Source organism: Phocoena sinus, chromosome 19, assembly GCF_008692025.1.
Source record: "Phocoena sinus isolate mPhoSin1 chromosome 19, mPhoSin1.pri, whole genome shotgun sequence".
In the NCBI taxonomy this organism is placed as follows: Eukaryota; Metazoa; Chordata; class Mammalia; order Artiodactyla; family Phocoenidae; genus Phocoena; species Phocoena sinus.
The window spans coordinates 43,702,635-43,727,620 of record NC_045781.1 but is presented as its reverse complement, the minus strand read 5'-3'; the positions used below and the strand labels follow the sequence as shown (position 1 = coordinate 43,727,620).

At 45.0% G+C, this 24,986-nt stretch overlaps 1 protein-coding gene across 1 annotated transcript in view; it reads right to left on the bottom strand.

Annotated features, from left to right (window-relative positions):
• Positions 1-24,986, bottom strand: part of ZFHX3 (zinc finger homeobox 3) — a 241,888-nt gene that overhangs the window by 27,396 nt on the left and 189,506 nt on the right. The window contains exon 5 of the mRNA XM_032612614.1: positions 22,962-23,069. Coding sequence (XP_032468505.1) covers positions 22,962-23,069 — 108 coding nt within the window. The remainder of the gene's footprint in view (positions 1-22,961; positions 23,070-24,986) is intronic.

Sequence of the window (24,986 nt, the reverse complement as noted above, 5' to 3'; positions counted from 1 at the left end):
ATGAATCTTCCACAGGCAACATGCTGGGCTCCTGGCACTTCAAAGGGTTTAAAAACGTGGCAAGGAATCATGCGAGTGCCATCGATTACATACTCTGTAAAGCGAGGCAAGAGGGATACTGGGACAATATCGGGGAAATGCAGCGTCAAACCCCAAGCGCAGTCCGACAGGATGTTAGCTGCGGACTCCTCGCCACGCAAACTTTCTAAGGAGTGGACAAACACTTGCTCGACTTGTTAGAAGTTAAGGTTGCCCCACTGAACTCGCTGGTGAGGCAGGAAAAGGACCGGCATGGCCTGGCTATGGAGTACAGAAAATTCGAAGTCAACTTTCTGGGCCAAAAGCCACCATTCCACCTTAAACTGTGATGGGTTGGTCACTATATCCGACGAAGGCAAGTACTGAGAGGCAGACCTGATTCATGACTCTCCATTTCATTGTTCCTCTACATTCCAAGCAAAAGAAATTTCATTTCAAAGGGAAAGACACAGTAGTCAATGCATGGCTTCCTCAGGAAAAACAAAAATCATTTCTGTGACATCAACTTCCAGATATCCTTTGTTTTTAACATATTTGCTTGGGGGTATTTAACCTCTAAAAATAATTACTTAAAAATTTACCCCTCTTGTCATATTAATTAGAGGGAGTAGGGAAGAGAAGAGAGCCAATATGAATTCATGCAAGTTTTGTTTACAATTTTCAAGAAGAGGTTTTATTATGTTCTAAGCATATAGAATAATTAAAACAAGCCTAGTAAGGTTTCAGGTAAGAGGTGACTAACTGTAAAGAACAGGTTAAGGGGGCTTCCCTGGTGGCGCAGTGGTTACGAATACGTCTGCCAGTGCAGGGGACACAGGTTCAATCCCTGGTCCAGGAAGATCCCACATGCCACAGAGCAGCTAAGCCCATGTGCCACAACTACTGAGCCTGCACTCTACAGCCTGCGAACCACAACTACTGAGCCCACGTGCCGCAACTACTAAAGCCCGTGCGCCTACAGCCCGTGCTCTGCAACAAGAGAAGCCACTGCCATGAGAAGCCCACGCGCCACAACAAAAAGTAGCCCCCGCTCGCCGCAATTAGAGAAAGCCCATGTGCTGCAACAAAGACCCAACGCAGCCAAAAATAAATAAATAAAAAGTAAATTAAAAAAAAGAAGAATAGGTAAGAACAGTATAATTTAGGGGGCTTATCAAGCGGTCAAGTATGGTAGAAACACAGTCTCTTTAACTTCACCTGATAAAACCACTTTTCCTAGAACGAATTCTCACCCAATCCCAATCCTCACTAATAGACTAAAATCTGACTCACTGAAATTTTGGTGACAGAAAACTTGAGAGCTGTACTTGCAATACCATGTACTGCCAGCAGACTTAATGCCAACACGTGCCTCATTTCTCACCTAGTGATGTGGTCACACAACTCTGAAGCGAGGGAAGGCAGGGAGTTGCTGCCTCCTGAAAAAGAAACCTGAAGAAAAATTGGAAGTGAAGTAGAAATGGAACCTTAAGGTACACAGTTTTTGGCTTTCCCTAATCATTTGCCAAGACATCAACTTGCCCTCCATGACAATCAAAAGTACTGGAAGTTTCAGTTCCATGAGCAAAACTGACTTTCTCATCACTCAACACACCATTGGTGCTGTTGGCATGGTGGACATTCTCTGCCACAGGCCCGCCTTTGGCCAGAGTCCTCCCTTGGGGAGATCCTGGGCATGCGCTGAGCTGTCCACGTTACTGGGAAGTTTCTTCTGCGTTTCTTCTCTTCATGGCATAGTGGCACTCGGAAGTGGTGTTCACCAAGATGCTGACCCCCCTTCCTTCTGGGGACCCCAAGGTGAGCCCACTGAAGGCCTGGGATGCTGCCTGACATGTCATCCTTGTGGAGCGGCCAAAGGCAGCCTCCAGCCCCACTTCTCAACCATCAGACTCTGAGCTAAAGTACCACTGACAGCCCCTCCATCTAAACTTCCATCTCCCAAACCAGCAACATAATGGAGGAGCCAATTAAATGATTATTAATTCATGCTACTTTCCGTAAGCCAGAGGTTCTCATCGCCTTGTGTTCCGTAAACCAGCTTGCCACCTGCCCCAGAAATTTACAGCCATCTTTTATCTCCATTGACTAAGGAGAAAAAAAAAAAAACGTTCACACAGCTCCATACTCAGTGCTTGAGTTGGGATAATGACCCCAGCACGATAGTCACAGAAGCTTCACCATATTGGAAAGTGGTCATTCAGCTCATAATGAAAATGAGATGAAAGGGGCAGTGAGCCCTCTCCATAGCCCCTTCCCCTCAGCTTCTCAGAGGCCCGACACTCCCCTCTAGAAAGCAGAAATGCACAGTTTCCAGAGGGTCAATCTGTGCTCTGGACTTGTGATCCTCTGTGATACTGTCACTGAATGTGGAGCTGCTCTTGGCATCTGCTTGCAATTCCCTCCCCAGAGGAGAGGCTAAGATTTCGTACTCGCCATCTCCTGCAGAGCTACTGCACTTCAGAAGCGGCCAGAGAGCTGGCTAAATTCTCTCCCTCCCTACGGAGAGAAACAGTTCCTTTAAAGGGTCTGCTCGGCTGCCAACTTGGTCGCTAAACATGCACGGCTCTGCCTCTCACCAAGCACTTAAAGATGATCAAAGAGGAATCGGGGAGTCTGTGCACGGCAAAGGCGCACCCAACGGGGTCTCTACACCCTTACACACCCAGAGTCCAGCCCCATGAGGGTAAGAACCTTCTATTCAAAACACAGTCCTGGTTTCAGTTAAGTGCAGGCTACACTGCTCCTGCATGTCTCTTGAAAGCATTTTGGAGAAGTACTCAAAAAGGAGAAGAACATGCCTAGGTAGGTAGAGCGAGACACACAGGCCTCATCCACTTACCAGACATGTCTTCCTGTTTCCATGAAGGATTTCAAAGAAAACTTGAGTTATACTACAGATGGGTATTACTGATGCTCGGGGAATGGCTCATTATTTTTCTCCTCCAACTCAAAGATGAACCAGATAGGTCAGCACTTTGAAAATCCAGAAGCTCTTCAGTGTTGTTTCTGTTGTTGTTATTTGTTTGCTTTTTATTTGGAAATATAGATTCACAGGAAGTTGCAAGATTAGTACAGAGAGGTCCGTTTCCCCTTCACCTAGGTGTTTCTTTTTAACCAGGGTTTAGATAAAGATTGCTGGGTTTCTCAGATGGAGAGATATACCATGTTCTTGGAGTGGAAGGATCAACACTGTGAAAATGACTATAATATCCAAAGGAATCTACAGATTCAATGCAATCCCTATCAAACTACCAATGGCATTTTTCACAGAACTAGAACAAAAGAATTTCACAATTTGTATGGAAACACAAAAGACCCCGAATAGCCAAAGCAATCTTGAGAAAGAAAAACGGAGCTGGAGGAATCAGGTTCCTGGACTTCAGACTATACTACAAAGCTACAGTCATCAAGACAGTATGGCACTGGCACAAAAACAGAAATACAGATCAATGGAACAGGATAGAAAGCCCAGAGATAAACCCACATACATATGGTCACCTCATTTTTGATAAATGAGGCAAGAATGTACAATGGAGAAAAGACAGCCTCTTCAATAAGTGATGCTGGGAAAACTGGACAGCTACAGGTAAAAGAATGAAATCAGAACACTCCCTAACACCATACACACAAAAAAACTCAAAATGGATTAAAGACCTACATGTAAGGCCAAGACACTACAAAACTCTTAGAGGAAAATACAGGCAGAACACTCTATGACATAAATCACAGCAAGACCTTTTTTGACCCATCTCCTAGAGAAATGGAAATGAAAACAAAAAAAAAGAAATGGGACCTAATGAAACTTAAAAGCTTTTGCACAGCAAAGGAAAATATAAACAAGACAAAAAGACAACCCTCAGAATGGGGGAAAATATTTGCAAACAAAGCAACAGACAAAGGATTAATCTCCAAAATATATAAGCAGCTCATGCAGCTCAATATCAGAAAAGCAAACAACCCAATCCAAAAATGGGCAGAAGACCTAAATAGACGTTTCTCCAAAGAAGATACACAGACTGCCAACAAACACATGAAAGAATGCTCAACATCACTAATTATTAGAGAAATGCAAATCAAACCTACAATGAGGTATCACCTCACACCGGTCAGAATGGCCATCATCAAAAAATCTACAAACAATAAATGCTGGAGAGGGTATGGAGAAAAGGGAACCCTCTTGCACTGTTGGTGGGAATGTAAATTGATACAGCTACTGTGGAGAACAGTATGGAGGCTCCTTAAAAAACTAAAAATAGAACTACCATATGACCCAGCAATCCCCACTACTGGGCATATACCTTGAGAAAACCATAATTCAAAAAGAGTCATGTACCACAATGTTCACTGCAGCTCTATTTACAATAGCCAGGACATGGAAGCAACCTAAGTGTCCATCAACAGATGAATGGATAAAGATGATGTGGCACATATATATATAATGGAATATTACTCAGCCATGAAAAGAAGTGAAACTGAGTTATTTGTAGTCAGGGGGATGAACCCAGAATCTGTCATACAGAGTGAAGTAAGTCACAAAGAGAAAAACAAATACCGTATGCTAGCACATATATATAGAATCTAAAAAAAGAAAACTGGTTATGAAGAACCTAGGGGCAGGACAGGAATAGAGACACAGATGTAGAGAATGGACTTGAGGACACGGGGAGGGGGAAGGGTAAGCTGGGACCGAAGTGAAAGAGCATCAAGGACATATATACACTACCAAATTTAAAATAGATAGCTAGTGGCAAGCAGCCACATAGCACAGGGAGATCCGTTTGGTGCTTTGTGACCACCTAGAGAGGTGGTATAGGGAGGGTGGGAGGGAGATGCAAGAGGGAGGAGACACGAGGATATATGTATACGTATAGCTGATTCACTTTGTTATAAAGCAGAAACTAACACACCATTGTAAAGCAATTATACTCCAATAAAGATGTTTAAAAAAAAAAAAAAATCCACCTTCCAATGCAGGAGATGCGGGTTCGATCCCTGGTCAGGGAACTAAGATCCCACATGCCACAGGAAAACTAAGCCCGTGCGCTGCAACTAGAGAGGAGCCTGCACGCCCAACAAAAGATCCCGCATGCCGCAACTAAGACCCGATGTAGCCGAAAATAAATAAAATAAAATAAAACAGGGAGTTTCATACAAAGCAGAAGGACAAGGACCTCCAGATAAGTGGAAAAATCTGGCAACCGGATCTTCATTCCTATGCAGTAGCCATGGGCTGGAGCCGATGCCCCGTGCCCTCTGGATTGCCCCACCCTCCCGATACTGGGCATTCCTTCATTCCGTCTGCCAGCCTCTATGTGTGACACTTAATTTGGGAGATGGGGCTCGAGGAGGAGACAGGAGCGAAAAGAAGAATCTTAGAAAGGGCAGACAGACTGAAGAGGAAGCTGAGGAAAAGGGAGTAGGAGAAGGAGAGGCATCCACAGGGGCCCAGAGGCTGGAAGCTGATCCCAGGAAGGCTGCCCCAGGAGGAGGCAGGGGCTGTCATCCCAAGAAGAATCAGTAGCTGAACCTGGGAAAGGAAATCCTTGTTTCATTGCCTGAGTTCATTGTCTGCTCCCTGACACAGAGCCCCTAAATCCCTTGAAATTTCCTGGGTGACAGGAGTATCTTTTGTTCCAATGAGGTGACTCTGAGTGGTCACCAGAAAGACCAAGCCGTGGTGAGAAGCTTGGGATCTTCATTCTCACCTCCCACCCTTCAGGAAGGGGAGGGGGTTGGAGACTGAGTTAATGATCCATCATCCCTACTTGATGAAGCCTCCATAAAAATCCCAAAATTTTTAAAAAGTCCAGGTTGGCACACCCTAACTCCGTGGGGACAGAAACTCCTGCGCTCAGGACCCTTCGAGACCTTGCCCTATGTATCTCTTCATCTGACTGCTCATCTGTTATCTTTTATCATACCATTCATTAAATCATAAGCTGGTAAAAAAAAAAAAAAACAGAACAAAAAAAAGATTGCTGGGTTTTTGATCACTCTTCATCATGACCACATGTCTCCTCCTCTCCCACTCCTGCAATCCGGGATTCCATCAGCCAAGACCAGGACTCGTGCCTCTTCTACACACTTCTGTCTTTTAGGAAAGCTCAGTTCCTTCCTCACGCGGCGGGGGCTCAGGGCCTTGCCATCCGGTTAAAGGAGACGTAAGTCTCAAACTTCACGCACGTCACAGAGGTCAGAGCCCCAACATTCTCAAACTCAGCTGTGAGTCAGAAATCCCCTGGAAGGCTTGCTAACACACAGAAGGCAGGCCCCACCCCCCTAGCATAGGTCTGATTCAGAGAATCTGCATTTCCAGTGAGTTCCCAGGTGATGCCGGTGGTCTCACCACATTTTAAGAACCGCTGTCAGAGCCAAAGCTTTCTGTAATTGGTAGGAACCATACCACCTTGTGGCTGGACTAGAATTAAATAAGGGGGCCTGCAGGCGTGGGCGGATCTGGCCGTCCACTTTCAAATGACTCTTGCTGAAAATGCTATTCTCATCATCTACACTCGGGGACAAAAGCCAGGCCTGGTCTCAAAGCCCAATGTTTTCCCCCTCAGGCCAAAGGTGAAAGATTAAATATGGCTGTCCCTCAGGGAACCTTCCTGCTCTAAACCAACACAGACACATTTTCAAAGCCAGAAATTCAGAAGGAATAACCTCTACGTGTTCTGTTAGCAGTGTAATCCAGAATAATGACAGACTGCCTTGCTTATGAAAGTCTCGGTCTTTCCACGTGCCCTGGAGAACCTCTGTGAAAAGGACAAACACCTCTGGGCTCTTTCCACTTTGCAGGAAGAGGAAGCCTCTTTTTGGTGCTGGCTTCCCAGGTCTTGGCACCTGCAGGCCACACCAGCCCGAGGCGCCCTTTGCTTCGCCCCTGGGAAGAATGCAGAGACCCACACCAGCCCCTGTGCCCGCGAGTCGGCACTCTGGGAATGGGGGGTCAGGCCGTGCTTTCCCAGCGAGCGGCCAGGGTGCGACGGCGGGCCCATGCTGAGTGCTGGCTGCCGCTGCTTGTCTGCAGCTTTGGGGAAAAAAGTAGTGCTAAGTCCCACATCAGAGGCATCAATCTGTTGTACTAATTCCTTGTTGAAATATGCATAAGGCTGCTTAACTACACTGATTTGCGCTCCCAAAAGGCCATCCCGCAATTCAGTTTCAAGATACCTTACTCCCTCTGTGTCAGGTTTATGAATGAACCACCAGTCACAACAGAGCCACCAGCCACCACTTCGTTTAGACCAACATCAGCTGTCGGAGTACTCGTGACTTCTAAACGTTGGGCTGCCACCCTGAGCCTAGCTTGTGCCAGAAGCCAGGGACCAAAGGGGCCAAGACCCAATTCTTCACTTTGAGGTATCAAATCAGCCTGCCTGCCTGTGGCCTCTTGTCAGCTTCCCCAGAGTGTCCTGTCTTCCCCTGCAGAGCCCCTGAGCTGTGCACAGATGCCATCTGCAGCTGTGGTCACAGTGCCCGGTGAGGATGGGGCGCGGTTGGCGGGCACCTCGGAGTCTGCATTATCACTCTGCCCTCTGGCTTCATTACAGGATTGTGACAACCGTGGACTTGGAAAAAGCTAGAACAGGGAGAACCTTAGAGACACTTGAATTAACAGAAAAAAGTCCAGAGGTGCGAGATGTAGGTCAAAACAAGAGGTGATGTGGGTCATGCTGGGACCAGGTTGCAGTTAATTAACAGAAGCTCATCCATCAAATCCAATATTAATTAGGTTAGTCAGAGCCTCTGAGCCCCAATACAGCACAGACTCCCAGAGACTAGACTAGAAGGACACTCTTCCAGTTTTTCCTCCATTCCAAACCTATCTTCATAAGATACTTAACTAAATTTTAAGAGTCAAATGGAACTTGTGACAATAAAAACATACAATCTGGGTCCAGCATGGTGACAGACACAAAGAGCCCTGCCCTTCACTTCTCTGCAACCTTACAAATCAGCTCTTCCCACGACCCACCGAGGATTTCTCCTCGCTCATTCAGGTTAGCGGGAGTGTGAGAATCTGTAATGGGCGAGAAAAACGTCACTCAGGTCCCCGGAAGGGCTGGAAAATGGGAATGACTCTCCACTTTCCCCCTGCAGGTTTCAAGTACCAAGCAGAATGGAAAGGTCTCCTCTTGGAGTTTGGGAAGCACAGAGGGGAAGCCCCACACCGTGTAATGTTTACGTCAGCATTTCTCTCACCACCACGCTCCAAAGGCTGAGTTTGCTCACAGCCTGCAAAGGCCCAGGACGGCCCATGTGTGTGAAGGGGCGGGGGAGGCAGTTCGGGGGCACCACTCCTCCATAACTCCTGTGTTTCCCTGGCCAAGTTCTCTTTACACAGAGGCATCGCACCCCCTCCCCCCACTAAGGAACACAGCACATGGCTTGCAGGGCTGCCACAACCTGGCTCGAGTCCCAGCTGTGTGACCTTGAGCGTTTCAGTTGACTACACTGGACTTTCAGCTTCCGTGTCTGTCAGCGGGAGGACCGCGTCTACTCACAGGGCTTCTGGGAGGCTAGCAAGAGAGATTAGGCACACGAAGCCCACCAGGGTCAAGCACACAGCGAGAGCTCAAACATTTGTTGCTATGGTTTCATTTTTAGAAGTGTCTCTGGGAAATAATACAGGTGCATGTGCGGCCGCGTAACCACAGAGTGAGGGGAGAGGCCTGGTTTCAAGGACACGCAAAGACACCCTAAATTTGCCTTTTCTGTAAATCAACGCGGAAGCATTCTACTCACCCCATGGGTTTAATATCTAAAGAGCAGAAAGTTGAATAACTTGCACTTGAAAGTGTTTATGGTTATGCTGTTTTACCAACTGATTGCTAATGAAACATCCAAACAGTATTAAGCACTTGCTAGATGCTAGCGATTACAAAAATGCAGGCACATGGGGTTGGGGAGAGATGCAGAGGCAGAGCACAGGAGATTTTTAGGGAAATAAAAATCCTCTGTATGACATTATAGTGATGGTTCTATGTCATTATACACGTGTCCAAGCCCACAGAATGCACATCAGGAGTGAATCGTGAGGTAAACTTCGGACTCTGGATGATTATGATGGATCAATGTAGGTTCATCATTGGTTAAAAAAAAAAAAAGTACCATCCTGGTAGGTGATGTTGATCATGGGGGAGCTATGCGTGTCGGGGGCTGGGGAGCAGGGCAGAGGGTATAGGGGAAATCCCTGTGCCTCCCTCTCAAGTTCGTTGTAAACCTAAAACAGCTCTAAAAAAAAACAGTCTTTTAAAAAAACAAAAACAAAAATGTATGAATGCCACATGGCCCTGACCATAAAGAGGTGACAATTCTGTTTGACAACTGGAGAAACAGGATCTTCAAGTCTTCTCCAATCTTTGTATAGTAAGAGAAAGCTACTAGGTCATGTGTTCTTCAGCTTTATAATGGGGGGGGGGGGGGGGGGGGGGGGGGCGGGATATATATCCCTGACCCAGAGGGCAAATTGCACTTTGATCACAAATCTGACACCTAGGCCTTCGATGAGTTTTAGTTCTCTAGCTGCTAGAGAAAGATAATGTTGGACCCAGGAAGAATGTGAGAGCCTAACAAAAGTGCTCTGACAGCCCCCCCCCACCCCCCCCCCACCCCCACCCCACCCCCCCCAGAACGGCGCCATAGTATTGTTTTAGACCCACGATCATGATTCTGATAACAGAGGTGCTTCCCCCAACAGCACAAAAGCTAAAACTGAAACAAAGCAAGAAGATTAACATGGCCGTGTAGCAAGAATAATATGCAAATCTGTAAGTTATTTTCTACAGCGATGAAAACTAATTTGCTCCTTAATCTACATTTTCACTGCTCTCTATCTATACCTGGATGATAATTCTCATTCCACTGTTACCATAGTTATATGATTGCATATAGCATCCTTTCTAGAAAGTGAGTTCCAATTACTTTTTTTTTGTATAACCCGTATCTGCATTAGATATCTGCACAAAAAATATTTGCTCAACTGATGTGGTGCCTATGTCTCTTATGACTTAAATATAAATTCTCAAGGCCAAGATGGCTGAATTACTGGAATTCGGGCAAGTCCAGATACACGCCATACCCTGTATCTATTTTTGCTTCTCAACATAAAAATAGTTCAGATGGTTTGTTTTCAATTGTGAGACAGAATTCCGCCTGCAGTGACTTAAGCAGCCAAGTTATACTGAAAGTGGCCTGGAACCAAAAGAGCGTGGGGAGTGGAAGTGGGGGAAGGGAACAAGTGGACTCTGGAAAAGCCGACTTAGCCACACACTTCCCATCTGTGTGTGAAAACGTAAAACCAAAAATGCATTCCGTTGGCAAGAACGGGAACCACAGAGGGGCCATGCAGGCCAGGCTACCAGCATTCCCTCACACATACCCTACTGCAAAGACAAATCTACCTTTGGGTGAGGTGGAGAGATGGAACCAAGTCCGAAAGGACACAGAATTAGGCCAAAATGATTTTCGTAGAGGCAGTGAATGGCCTGGTTTCCAGCAAACAACGGGGCTGGGACATGGAGAGCCACTCAGAGACGCCCTCGTGAGTCTCCAAAGATTGATGTCCTCATCACCGGGCTCTGACAGCTCAGTGAGATGGGGCCCAGTGACAGTGGACCAGGTGAGAGCTTCGGTGTTCTGATGCCCCAGCAAGAAAGGCCGTGTGGTACTATCTAACCTTCACGGAAGAAGGCTAGGGGGCCCACGGGAACTCTGTCCAGGCTCCTGGCCCACGCTCTCTCCACCAGCCAGAGACCAGGAACATCCTCGCAAGCTATGAGCATTCTGGCCTCAGAAATTAATGTTTTCCAAGATTCTACACTACTGTACAACTGTCCCTCCTCCAATCATATTTTTAAGAAGTTCCAGGACTGCAAGAACCCATTTAGTCCAAACCTGCCACTTGACAGATTGTGAAACTGAGGCCCAGAGACCAAGTTCGCGTGGCTTATCTCAGTGGCAGGACTGGGCCCTGAGCCCCGGGCTTCTGCCTTCTCATAGTGCAGAGTGCTTCCTCTCAGCACATGCCTTGTCTTGTCTTTATGGACTCAGTCCTTTCAAAAAAGTATTGTTTCAGCTCCTTTCCTTTCTCCGCCAGGGATTACATTTCAGGCACTCAGTTCCCCATACAATGGCATCGCTATTTATACAAAGCTGTAAACAACAGGGAGAAGAGGGGGAGGGGCTGGTAATAGATTTCCACCAGGATGTTCCTGACCTGCTTTTTTTCAACCTCAGTAATTAGAAAGGCGGTGGGTCTGCAGGAATTATTCATACGCAGCAAGAGCCATACACTATACATTTATGTTAAACATGTCAAACCCGATTGAAATCATGCCTGCCAGCACCATATTCCATAAACACACTTTTCCCTAACAGTTGCCCAGACCTTGCCGGCCCATTAAGACGTCCTTTAATAGCAGTCTTCCACAGATTCAGATCAGGCATGCTCCGCTGCACTAACTGCTGTGTGTTAGGTGAGCATCATGGATTTTAAAAAATTCATAAAGTAAAATCCCTTCAAGCTATTCCCCTTGAAAAGCAGTGCTCAAACTACAATTCCAAACCAAAATTTTACAAAAATACAAACATGGACGTCAGTTAGGGGTTTCTGAAGCATTATGTTGTCATTTTAAGTTGGAGCGTTGCCCCATCTTTGTTTGTTTTTTAAAATCCCAATATCCCCCAGGTCATCTTGTCTCAAATTAGCTTAACTAGACCCAGCCTAGTGCTCCGTGGCTAGAAACCATGGCAGCTACAGGATTTACATAACCATCTTGCTATGATTATTTGCCAAGGGTTCAATTTTTTCCCCTAATTATTGGTGATAAAGCATTACATTAATTGTATATCACTTAATTTATAGCAATTAATGATTGATTGGATAATCACTGCATTAATTATTGTTCAGTTGCTGACACTGGGGGCTCTTCAATCTACAACACACACTTTCAAATCCACACTGCTAAACGAGAACAAGCGATCGCTTTCACATTTTAAAAGAGAAAACCGCAAAGTTGGATGGTGGAAATGGCTGTGCATTAAGAAAGAGGCTTTGAATCAAAGACCCTTTCCACACCCTCTGGTGGCCCACAGGAGCACTTTACAGTTGCCTTGAGTCGACGTGACCCGAGGTGTCTACTAAGGACTCGTCCATGTGCCACCACGTCCCGTCATGGAACCCAGGCTGCGGCTGGTGGGTGTCACTTGTCTGTGTTCCAAGGCTCCCAGGGGCCAAGGTCATTGGCTAACTGGTGGGCTTCCTGATTCCAAATATAGAGAGTTCTTTCCACTTCACCAACCTGCTTTCAGACTGAGCATGACACTGCCTTACTACGAGTCATGTTCGTGGCTGACAGTCCCACTCGTTTCGAACATACAGGTGGCAGTCGTGTTACTGTTTTCCACTGCACAACTTTAGGAAGGTGCTGTTCTCTACACTCAGAATGGGGGTGAAAATGGGATCAAATGATTAGACTGAAAAAGCCCGTTCTTGGAGAGATGTATAATGAACTCCTAAGAGCTTGGGCTCTGTCCGAAGAGCACGTGGAAGAGCCAGTACGCAAAGCCGAACCTGCTCGTATGCCTTTTGGCAACTTGCTCGAGCTCTCCCAGGCTCCATTCATTTATCTACAAAATGGCGGGAGGGGGGGCAAGGGGGTGGTTCCTTCCGGTATCTATCTCATGGCACTGGGGGTGAGAATCAAGTGAAATAGTCGTATATAAAGCAGTGCTGCCCAACTCTTCTTCATATGGCAGCACACACAGAAAACCACAGCTAATTAGTACCAACAGATGAAGCTGCACTTGCCCCTGGCTGGAGCAGCCCCTGGCCTCCGCAGGCCAACCCACGGGCTATGGAGATCGGTATCTGTGAGCATTCATGGCACGTTGGCTGGGCAGGACAGGTGTAATCTGGCACGCAGTTACAGCTCGATGTAGCCGGAATAATAACTGGAAAGTACAATGAGAGCTGCAGACACATTCTTTCAAAGTTGGTTTTGCTCCTGCTGAGTATCTCTAGCTGCACTGGCCAATATGGTGGCTGCTAGCCACAGGCTACTGGACTTTAAATTCACTGAAATTAAGTAAAATTTCAAATCGAGCTCCTCAGTGATGCTAGCTACGCGTCAAGTGCTGAATAGCCCCGTGTGGCTAGTGGCTGCTGTACTGAGCAGTGCAGGTGCAGAACATTTCTATCAGCACAGCACTGACCTACAGTAACACTGTGTGATGACCATGGGTGCTCCTGAAACACCCAGTAGAGGTGTACGCTCCCTGAAGGCAAGGCCGGTCATCTCAAGGAACTTGTGACCAGTGGAACTCTGCCCGCTGCCCCGCATGTGGCAGGGACCGGACCACCGACCATGGGATTGATGCTCTCTGCATCAAATCACTATCCTGCTGGCCTTGCTGCCGCTCGAGGTAAAGGACCTGACTCCTAAATAAAAGGAGCCCAAAGAGGGTCCACTGCCAACAGACGTAACAAAGGAAATCAGGATAACTAGGGCACCTACCAGGCACCGGTGGGGGACCACGGACACCTAAGGGGACAGGAGGAATCCCCAGTGACCAGCTTGCGGGATCTTGGTTCCCAGGCTGGAGGTCAGGCCCGAGCTCCTGTGGTGGGAGCTCCGAGTCTAAACCGCTAGACTAACGGAGAACCTCAGACCCCAGGGAATATTAATCGGAGTGAGTGCTCCCAGAGGTCCTCATCTCAGCACCGAGACCCAGCTCTACCTAACTGCCTACAAACTCCAGTGCCGGACGCCTGAGGCCAAAGAACCACTAAACAGGAATACAGCCCCACCCATCAAAAAATAAATAAAATGACAAAAAATTATGTTACAAAGGAGCAAGATAAAAACCTACAAGACCAAATAAATGAAAATGAAATAGACAAACTACCTGAAAAAGAATTCAGAGTAATGAGAGTAAAGATGATCCAAAATCTTGGACAAAATGGAGAAAATACAAGAAATATTTAACAAGGATCTAGAAGAACTAAACAGCAAACAGTGAAGAACAACACAATAACTGAAATTAAAAATACTCTAGAAGGAATCAATAGCAGAATAACTGACGCAGAAGAAGGGATAAGTGAGCCGGAAGATAAAGTGGTAGAAATAACTGCCAGGGAGCAGAATAAAGAAAAAAGAATGAAAAGAACTGAGGACAGTCTCTGCGCCTCTGGGACAGCATTACATGCACCAACATTCAAATTACAGGGGTCCCAGAAAAAGAAGAGAAAAAGAAAGGGACTGAGAAAGTATTTGAAGACATTATAGCTGAAAACTTCCCTAACATGGGAAAGGAAATAGTCAAGTCCAGAGAGTCCCATACAGGATAAACCCAAAGAGAAACACACCAAGACACATATTAAACAAACTGTCAAAAACTAAATACTAAGAAAAAATATTAAAAGCAGCAAGGGAAAAGCAGCAAGTAACATACAAGGGAATCCCCATAAAGTTAACAGCTGATCTTTCATCAGAAATTCAGCAAACCAGAAGGGAGTGGCAGGACATATTTAAAGTGATGAAAGGGAAAAACCTACAACCAAGATTACTCTATCCAGCACGGATCTCATTCAGATTCAACGGAGAAATGAAAAACTTTACAGACAAGCAAAAGCTAAGAGAATTCAGCACCAGCAAACCAGCTTTATATCAAATCCTAAAGGAACTTCTCTAGGCAGGAAACACAAGAGAAGGAAAGGACCTACAATAACAAACCCAAAACAATTAAGAAAATGGTAATAGGAACATACATATCGATAATAACCTTAGATGTAAATGGATTACAATGCTCCAACCCAAAGACATAGACTGGCTGAATGGATACAAAAACAAGACTTGTATACATGCTGTCTACAAGAGACCCACTTCAGACCTAGGGACACATACAGACTGAAAGTGAGGGGATGTAAAAATACATACCATGCATGTGGAAATAAGAAGAAAGCTGGAGTAGCAGTTTTCGTATCAGACAAAGCAGACTTTGAAATAAAGACTATTACAAGAGACAAAGAAGGACACTACATAATGATCAAGGGGTCACTACAAGAACAAGTTATAACAATGGTAAATATTTATGCACTCAACATAGGAGCACCTCAATACATAAGGCAAATGCTAACAGCCCTAAAAGGGGAAATGGACAGTAATACAATCATAGTAGGGGACTTTAACACCCCACTTTCACCAATGGACAGATCATCCAAAATGAAAATAAATAAGGAAACACAAGCTTTAAGTGACACATTAGACAAGATGAACTTAATTGATATTTATAGGACATTCTATCCAAAAACAACAGAATACACTTTCTTCTCAAGTGCTCATGGAACATTCTCCAGGATAGACCATATCTTGGGTCACAAACCAAGCCTTGGTAAATTTAAGAAAATTGAAATCGTATCAAGTATCTTTTCCGACCACAACGCTATAAGACTAGATAGCAATTACTGTAAAAAATACAAACACATGGAGGCTAAACAATACAGTACTAAAGAACCAAGAGATCACTGAAGAAATCAAAGAGGAAATCAAAATATACCTAGAAACAAATGACAATGAAAACACAACAACCCAAAACCTATGGGATGCAGCAAAAGCAGTTCTAAGAGGGAAGGTTATAGCAATACAATCCTACCTCAAGAAACAAGAAACATCTCAAATAAACAACCTAACCTTACACCTAAAGCAATTAGAGAAAGAAGAACAAAATAAAACCCAAGGTTAGCAGAACAAAAGAAATCATAAAGATCAGATCAGGGCTTCCCTGGTGGCGCAGCAGTTGAGAGTCCGCCTGCTGATGCAGGGGACACGGGTTCGTGCCCCGGTCCGGGAAGATCCCACATGCCGCGGAGCAGCTAGGCCCGTGAGCCATGGCCGCTGAGCCTGAGTGTCCAGAGCCATGGCCACTGAGCCTGAGCGTCCAGAGCCTGTGCCCTGCAACGGGAGAGGCCACAACATTGAGAGGCCCGCGTACCGCAAAAAAAAAAAAAAAAAAAAAAAAAAAAAGATCAGATCAGAAATAAATGAAATAGAAACAAAGAAAACAATAGCAAAGATCAATAAAACTAAAAGCTGGTTCTTTGAGAAGATAAACAAAATGGATATACCATTAGCCAGACTCATCAAGAAAAAAAGGGAGAAGACTCAAATCAATAGAATTAGAAATGAGAAAGGAGAAGTAACAACTGACACTGCAGAAATACAAAGGATCATGAGAGATTACTACAAGCAACTGTATGCCAATAAAATGGACAACCTGGAAGAAATGGACAAATTCTTAGAAAAGCACAACTTTCTGAGACTGAACCAGGAAGACATAGAAAATATAAACAGACCAATCACAAGCACTGAAATTGAAATTGTGATTAAAAATCTTCCAACAAGGGATTCCCTGATGGCACAGTGGTTGAGAGTCCGCCTGCCGATGCAGGGGATGCGGGTTCGTGCCGCGGAGCTGCTGGGCCCGTGAGCCATGGCCGCTGCGCCTGCGTGTCCGGAGCCTGTGCTCCGCAACGGGAGAGGCCACAACAGTGAGAGGCCCGCGTACCACAAAAAAAAAAAAAAAAAAATCTTCCAACAAACAAAAGCCCAGGACCAGATGGCTTCACAGGCGAATTCTATCAAACATTTAGAGAAGAGCTAACAACTCTCCTTCTCAAACTCTTCCAAAATATAGCAGACGGAGGTACACTCCCAAACTCATTCAACGAGGCCACCATCACCCTGACACCAAAACCAGACAAAGATGTCACAAAAATAGAAAACTACAGGCCAATATCTCTGATGAACATAGATACAAAACTCCTCAACAAAATACTAGCAAACAGAATCCAACAGCACATTCACAGGATCATACACCATGATCAAGTGGGGTTTATCCCAGGAATGCAAGGATTCTTCAATATACACAAATCAATCAACGTGATACACCATATTAACAAAATGAAGGAGAAAAACCATATGGTCATCTCAACAGATGCAGAGAAAGCTTTCGACAAAATTCAACACCCATTTATGATAAAAACTCTCCAGAAAGTAGGCACAGAGGGAACCTACCTCAACACAATAAAGGCCATATATGACAAACCCACAGCCAACGTCGTTCTCAATGATGAAAAACTGGAACCATTTCCTCTAAGATCAGGAACAACACAAGGTTGCCCACCCTCACCACTATTATTCAACATAGTTTTGGAAGTTTTAGCCACAGCAATGAGAGAAGAAAAAGAAATTAAAGGAATCCAAATCGGAAAAGAAGAAGTAACACACTGTCACTGTTTGAGATGCCATGATACTAAACATGGAGAATCCTAAAGATGCTACCAGAAAACGACTAGAGCTAATCGGTGAATTTGGTAGAGTAGCAGGATACAAAATTAATGCAGAGATCTCTTGCATTCCTATACACTAATGATGAAAAATCTGAAAGAGAAATTAAGGAAACACTCCCAATTTACCATTTCAACAAAAAGAATAAAATACCTAGGAATAAACCTACCTAAGGAAACAAAAGACCTGTATGCAGAAAACTATAAGACACGGATGAAAGAAATTAAAGATGATACAAACAGATGGAGAGATATACCATGTTCTTGGACTGGAAGAATCAACACTGTGAAAATGACTCTACTACCCAAAGCAATCTACAGATTCAATGCAATCCCTATCAAACTACCAATGGCATTTTTCACAGAACTAGAACAAAAGAATTTCACAATTTGTATGGAAACACAGAAGACCTCGAATAGCCAAAGCAATCTTGAGAAAGAAAAACGGAGCTGAAGGAGTCAGGCTCCCTGACTTCAGACTATACTACAAAGCTACAGTCATCAAGACAGTATGGTACTGGCACAAAAACAGAAATATAGGTCAATGGAACAGGATAGAAAGCCCAGAGATAAACCCATGCACATATGGTCACCTTATCTTTGATAAAGGAGGCAAGAGTATACAATGGAGAAAAGACAGCCTCTTCAATAAGTGGTGCATGGATGGACAGCTATATGTAAAAGAATGAAATTAGAACACTCCCTAACACCATACACAAAAATAAACTCAAAATGGATTAAAGACCTAAATGTAAGGCCAGACACTATAAAACTCTTAGAGGAAAACATAGGCAGAACACTCTGTGACATAAATGACAGCAAGATCCTTTGTAACCCACCTCCTAGAGAAATGGAAATAAAAATAAACAAATGGAACCTAATGAAACTTAAAAGCTTTTGCACAGCAAAGGAAACCATAAACAAGACGAAAAGACAACCCTCAGAATGGGAGAAAATATTTGCAAATGAAGCAACTGACAAAGGATTAATGTCCAAAATTTACAAGCAGCTCATGTAGCTCAATATCAAAATAACAAACAACCCAATCCAAAAAATGGGCAGAAGACCTAAATAGACATTTCTCCAAAGAAGATATACAGATTGCCACCAAACACATGAAAGAATGCTCAACGTCATTAATCATTAGACAAATGCAAATCAAAACTACAATGAGATATCATCTCACACCGGTCAGAATGGCCATCATCAAAAAAATCTACAAACAAGAAATGCTGGAGAGGGTGTGGAGAAAACGAACTCTCCTACACTGTTGGTGGGAATGTAAATTGATACAGCCACTATGGAGAGTGGTACGAAGGTTCCTTAAAAGACTACAAATAGAACTACCATATGACCCAGGAATCCCACTACTGGGCATATACCCTGAGAAAACCATAATGCAAAAAGAGTCATATACCACAATGTTCACTGCAGCTCTATTTACAATAGCCAGGACATGGAAGCAACCTAAGTTTCCATCGACAGATGAATGGATAAAGAAGATGTGGCACATATATACAATGGAATATTACTCAGCCATAAAAAGAAATGAAATTGAGTTATTTGTAGTGAGGTGGATGGACCTAGAGTCTGCCATACTGAGTGAAGGAAGTCACAAAGAGAAGAACAAATACCATATGCTAACACATATATATGGAATCTAAAAAAAAAATGGTTCTGATGAACCGAGGGGCAGGACAGGAATAAAGATGCAGACGTGCAGAATGGACTTGAGGACACGGGGAGGGGGAAGGGTAAGCGGGGAGGAAGTGAGAGAGAGCATTGACATATATACATTACCAAATGTAAGATAGATAGCTAGTGGGAAGCGGCCGCATAGCACAGGGAGATCAGCTCGGTGCTTTGTGACCACCTAGAGGGGTGGGATAGGGAGGGTGGGAGGGAGGGAGACACAAGAGGGAAGAGATATGGGAACATATGTATATGTGTAACTGATTCGCTTTGTTATACAGCAGAAACTAACACACCATTGTAAAGCAATTATACTCCAATAAAGACGTTTAAAAAAAGAATAAAATAAATGTTAGGAATGAATGAATGAATGAGTAAATAAATAAATAAATAAATAAATGGAAACCAGGAATCCCATTCCAATGTAAAAATAAATAACAAAAAATATTTTAGTAAAGCTTATCCATTCTTGCACCAAACCCCAAAGTATATAATCAATAGCTGAGAAAATGCCAATTATCCAGGTCCATTTGAAATATTATTAATCTGCATCCTGAGCAGCCACTAATCAACAGAACAAATTGTGAAATCACTATTTATTTATTTGCCGGGAGGAAGCACTCCCCAACACGTTTAATCAGATAGGAACAGCTCAATTTAGGGAGTGAATGGAACAAACGCAGACATGTTTTATAAAATACTAAGGATCCCAAAGAAAGCTCAGGAGAGGTTGCTGGCACCTAAATCGATTCCAAGATCAAATCGGCCCAAGTACCTTAATAAAGGCTGTCATTACACACTCAGACAATATAGACAAAATTATGCTTCAGGTCAAAAGAGGATCGCTAGCGGAAGTCAGGGAAGAATTTTCCCCTCGCCCTTTGCTACTGTGAACTGGCAAGACGCATCTCTGAGTTATTCACTCCCCCCCTCTCTCTCATACAGATAAAGATTAAGTATGTTCCTTGAATGACTGAATGAGAACGTGGAGCCTTATTAAAGACACTGGATTTTTGGGGTGCTCACTTTAAGTCTTCATGTAGTCTCCTGACTGCCCGGCATGTCTGCCAGTGCTGTGAGGACACATTCCCACTGAATTATAAACACTTTGAAAGAGATTTAATTGAACCACCCCCAACAAAGCTTGCTGTAACCTGGTGTAAGGATTAGAGTAACACACACCAAGTGCCCGGCACAGAGCCTGGCACACAGTAAGAGCTCCGCAGACGGCTGCTACTTCTTGTTGTTCTCTCCGTGTCCTCAGCACACAGAATGCAGGACACGCGCCACGTGCCACCTGCACAATCCCATGAAATCCTTCTATGTTGGTCCCCTCAGCTGCTCAAAAACACTGCCTGGCAACAGTTTTACATTCAAATGGGAGGACCCGAAGAGAAACTGCCACTAGGTTTCCTCATTTTATTCAACTACACTGAAAACCAAACCAAAAAAATCCCTCCTGATACAGAGTTACTATACGCCAGGCACTGTTCCAAGCTTCCCGTATTCAAATAACCCTCACAGCAATGCCACGGAAGTGGGGGCTGTTCTTAATTCCCATCTCACGGGAGAAAACTGAGGCACGGAAAGGTACCTGCAGTGAGGTCACAGAGCTAGTACATATAGCAGAGGCAGGATTAGGAACCAGGCACCTGTGGGCTTCCCTGGTGGCACAGTGGTTAAGAATCCGCCTGCCAGTGCAGGGAACACGGGTTCGAGCCCTGGTCCGGGAAGATCCCACATGCCACGGAGCAACTAAGCCCGTGTGTCACAACTACTGAACCCGTGTGCCACAACGACTGAAGCCCGCATGCCTAGAGCCCGTGCTCCGCAACGAGAAAAGCCACTGCAATGAGAAGCCCGTGCACCACAACGAAGCACAGACCCCGCTCGCCACAACTAGAGAAAGCCCGCGTGCAGCAACGAAGACCCAAAGCAGCCAAAAAATAAATAAATAAAATAAAATAAAATAAAATAAAAAGAAACCAGGCACCCAAATTGTGAAAACAAAGGACGGATTGGCCTGGAAGGTGACTCAGTCTTCAAACCGTGTCTGTGAAATCCTCTTCCCCAGCTCACTTCCTCCAGGCAGATGTGTATTAAACACTGCTGCCTGCAAAGTCTGTTTAGATCTCGCCATCTTAATATTACAGCGAAGTCTGGGATCCTGATCCATGCGAAGCAACACAGGACAATCCTCCCCACACACTGAACGGCCTTCGAGTGCGGACCTCCATCCCCTACTCACTGGTCTCACCTTCCAGATCTTCCTAGGGAGCTAGCTCACCGTGGCCCTCAGTAGTAGCTCAAGCAAAGGCCTCTGGACACCACAGAGCCCAGTTCAAAAGGGGGCCATGAGCAGCACAGATGGTAAAATTCGTCCAGTGTGCCCGTCAGTCACTCAGCTACCAGGATGCCCAGGAAATGCAGGACAGCGACACATCACCTGCGGGGCCGGATCCCTACCAATACTTAGAAGCTGTTACACTCAAATTTCTCTTTTCTAGGCTGAACAGCCCCAATTTCTTTCAGTGTCTTCTCAGAGGCAGCATTTCTCAGCCTTCAGTCATTTTCATTGCTCTCCCCTAGCCTCTCTCCAAGATTCTGTATCTTGTTTAAATAGTAAAGGCCAACAGTGAACATGATTTAAGAACAGTCATGCCTGGAAAAGTAACAAAGGTCCAACCAGTATGGACTCCAGAAGGGAAATATTTCCTCAAAAAACAACAACAACAAAGTATTACAATATTAATAATGGAAGGCAGTAAGAATTCGGTTGACCAAATAAAATAATTTCTGTTGCTTGTCATATCATTTCCTCTAATTATAGTCGTGGTTTCTGGGAGACTTCTCTGCCCCAGTAAGTCTTCTCAGAAATGGCCCTGCTAGCACTGACATATATACACTACCAAACGTAAAATAGATAGCTAGTGGGAAGCAGCCGCATAGCACAGGGAGATCAGCTCGGTGCTTTGTGACCACCTAGAGGGGTGGGATAGGGAGGGTGGGAGGGAGGGAGACACAAGAGGGAGGGGATGTGGGAACATATGTAAACGTATAACTGATTCACTTTGTTATACAGCAGAAACTAACACAACATCGTAAAGCAATTTTTCTCCAATAAAGATGTTAGAAAAAAAGACTTTGCTCCTCCTCAAAAAAGACCTAAGCTTTTCTTCTCAGTCTCAGCAATTCCTTCCCTTGATACAGAAATCCTATCATCTTGTGAGAAGGTCATTCGCCCCTTCTCTCAACACCAGCTTTTCCAGAAATAGCACTTCCTTTCCTGACTTCTTCAATTTCTCCTGCTTTTGGTAAGACATCCTCCTGCCTGGCTGTGCCGCCTGCCTCCGCTTTGAGGCCAAGGTAGGACACCATGAACACGCAGAGCTGCCCAGGCCCCCAAATGCAGGATGAAGCCCACCCTGCACTGCTGACTCCTTAGAGATTCAGGGGTGACACTGATCCAGTTCCACACAGCAGACCCCTCCATGGGGCTTGGGAGCAGGTGGGACAGGGCCCTGGACCTTCCATGGAGGAAGAATCGCATCAAGGGCAAAACAACAACGGGGAGGAGGTGCTAAAGAAATGTGACCTCAACACCAGCAGCCTCTAGGACAGGGCCAAACACCTGGATGCTCGCTCGATAAACAAGCTGGTTTGGGGGCCATTTCAAACAACTTAAAAAATTCCTTAATATAACATAATAGGAGAAGGAAGGTGACTAATGAAAAAAAGCGAAAATGAAGTCCATCTCCCACCGACACAGAAGCAGCCTAGCCGTTCTGGGTAGATTAAGGATGCTGCGGCCCCCTGACCTGTTGGCCTCACTCCGCCAGGGGAGAAACGCCGGGGGCCGGAGGGCAGCCACACAGCCTACCTGTCCACTTGCTCTGGTCCTTCTCGCCTCCACTCTCCTGGTCTTTAGCAAGCTCCTCGGGGTCAGCAGCCGCTTCACCGGGCCCTTCAACATCTTCAATGGCTTCTTCTGAAAGAGAAGAAAAACCAAATGTCAAGGATTAAAAGTAGACAGAAGATGAAGGACTCTTGCCTCCTACTGCAAAGAAGTACCAACCACAAAACACAGGCAGCCAATGAGTGTCCCGCCTCCCCTCCCAGTGACCCCTGAGAGGCCGACCGCACTACGGACATGCGAGGTCTGGGTAAGCGGCGGGGGCTTTCCTTCCCCACTCGTTGGCGTGAGACCACAACTTGCTCTAGATGTGCAGAAACTAGGTATTTCCAGATGGGTTCTCAATGCCCCATTTGAGCTTTTCTCATTGAAAAGCCAATCCCGTTGAGGAAATAACTCCATCTGATTACCTGAAATCGCATGCAAGTCTTTTACACTTGCAAACGCAAAGAAGGAGCCACAGGTTTGCTTCTTGCCTAGCTCCTACCACGCTGCGAACTGGCATTGAACTAGACTAGACCCAATCTTTGACCCCTCATAAGGCCTCTCGGTGCCTGTGCACCTGCCAGACCGTGGCGGGAGGTTTCTACAGTCATTCATATTCTGAAGAGTCACAGGGTATCAGCGATATGATTTCATCAATGTGAAGAGGTCTAGAAAACAAACATCTGTGGGCACGCCAGGCGTCCGTGGCGAGAAGCTAGATTTGTAGAGAAAGGGGAAAAAGTTTATATCAGAATCATACACCTCCCTTTGAAGTCATTCCATTCTTTACCCACCACTGGCTTAAAACGAACCAAGGAAATTCTCTCCAGCTCAGCACACAGTACTTTAGTGAAGGGAGAAGAATGGTCATTTCCAACATTAGGTTACTCACGACGTAAAATGCCACTTGCTTGCCGGAGTGGGAACGAAGAGGGTGAGATTCTCTGGATGCTGAGGGAAAGGAAGTGAGACGTTTCTCCCCTGATCTACCGGCCTCTGGATCACTATCTACAACATTCATTAAGAATGGGCTAAATGAATGAATAAGGCAGGCAAACCAAGGTGGGTTGATGATTAAATTATCAGGAGACTTTGAAGAGCTCAACTTCCTGAGTGTAGAGACACTGAAACCCAGCCACCCACGTCTGTCACCCGAGGCCAGCGCTAGACCAGATCCACGGGACCAGAGGTGATGGTCCAATCTAGGTCCATGAACTTGGAGTTACTCCAACATCACCCTAGGTCCCTCTAGCCCCAACTCTACTTTTCAACATTTCAAGGTGTAATACCCTCTGACCCTCCAGAAAATAATTTCTAAATTTCATCTCACAAAGGAAGTAAAAAGAGTTCAAAGTAAATTGACCTCAGAGGGTATATAAAACACTTGAGGAAGAAAGTATCTATTTAGACCCAGATTTTCCTAACTCTTCCCCAAAAGACACTGGAAGACCAAGAGCTGGAAAACGGAACTAGGGATTAGGGAACATGTCTTCATTACCACCAAGAGGGGATGTATGAGGCAGTCATGGGGAACATGGGTGAGAGGAGATACTGCTTATTTTCCTCTCCAACTAAGAGCCTTCCACAAATAATTTCTATGTTGCCTTTCTGTCTCACTGCACAGTCAAGTTAACATCAAGTCTCCCCACGCCCACCCCTAGTTCAAACAGAGAAGAATCAGGCAACCTGGTTTGAAGTCAGTCAGATATACAGCACCATATTAACACGGTACATCCTTTAGTGGAGGAAAAAAATATATACGAGGTGTTAGTTGAGCTATAATAAGCAAGTTACACAATATGCTATACGTACTGTCTTAATTATGTCCAGGCAGGATGTTCAATGCACATCTTTAGGCTTTTGGTAAAACTATTCAACACTGTAATTACAAAATCCATCTTTGAAAGGTTATACCAGCATTCAGTCAATCAATATCAAATTGGGTCTACCCAAAGTAGCCAGGTCTCTTAAAACATACTCAACTGCCCCAACATATCCTATGACACA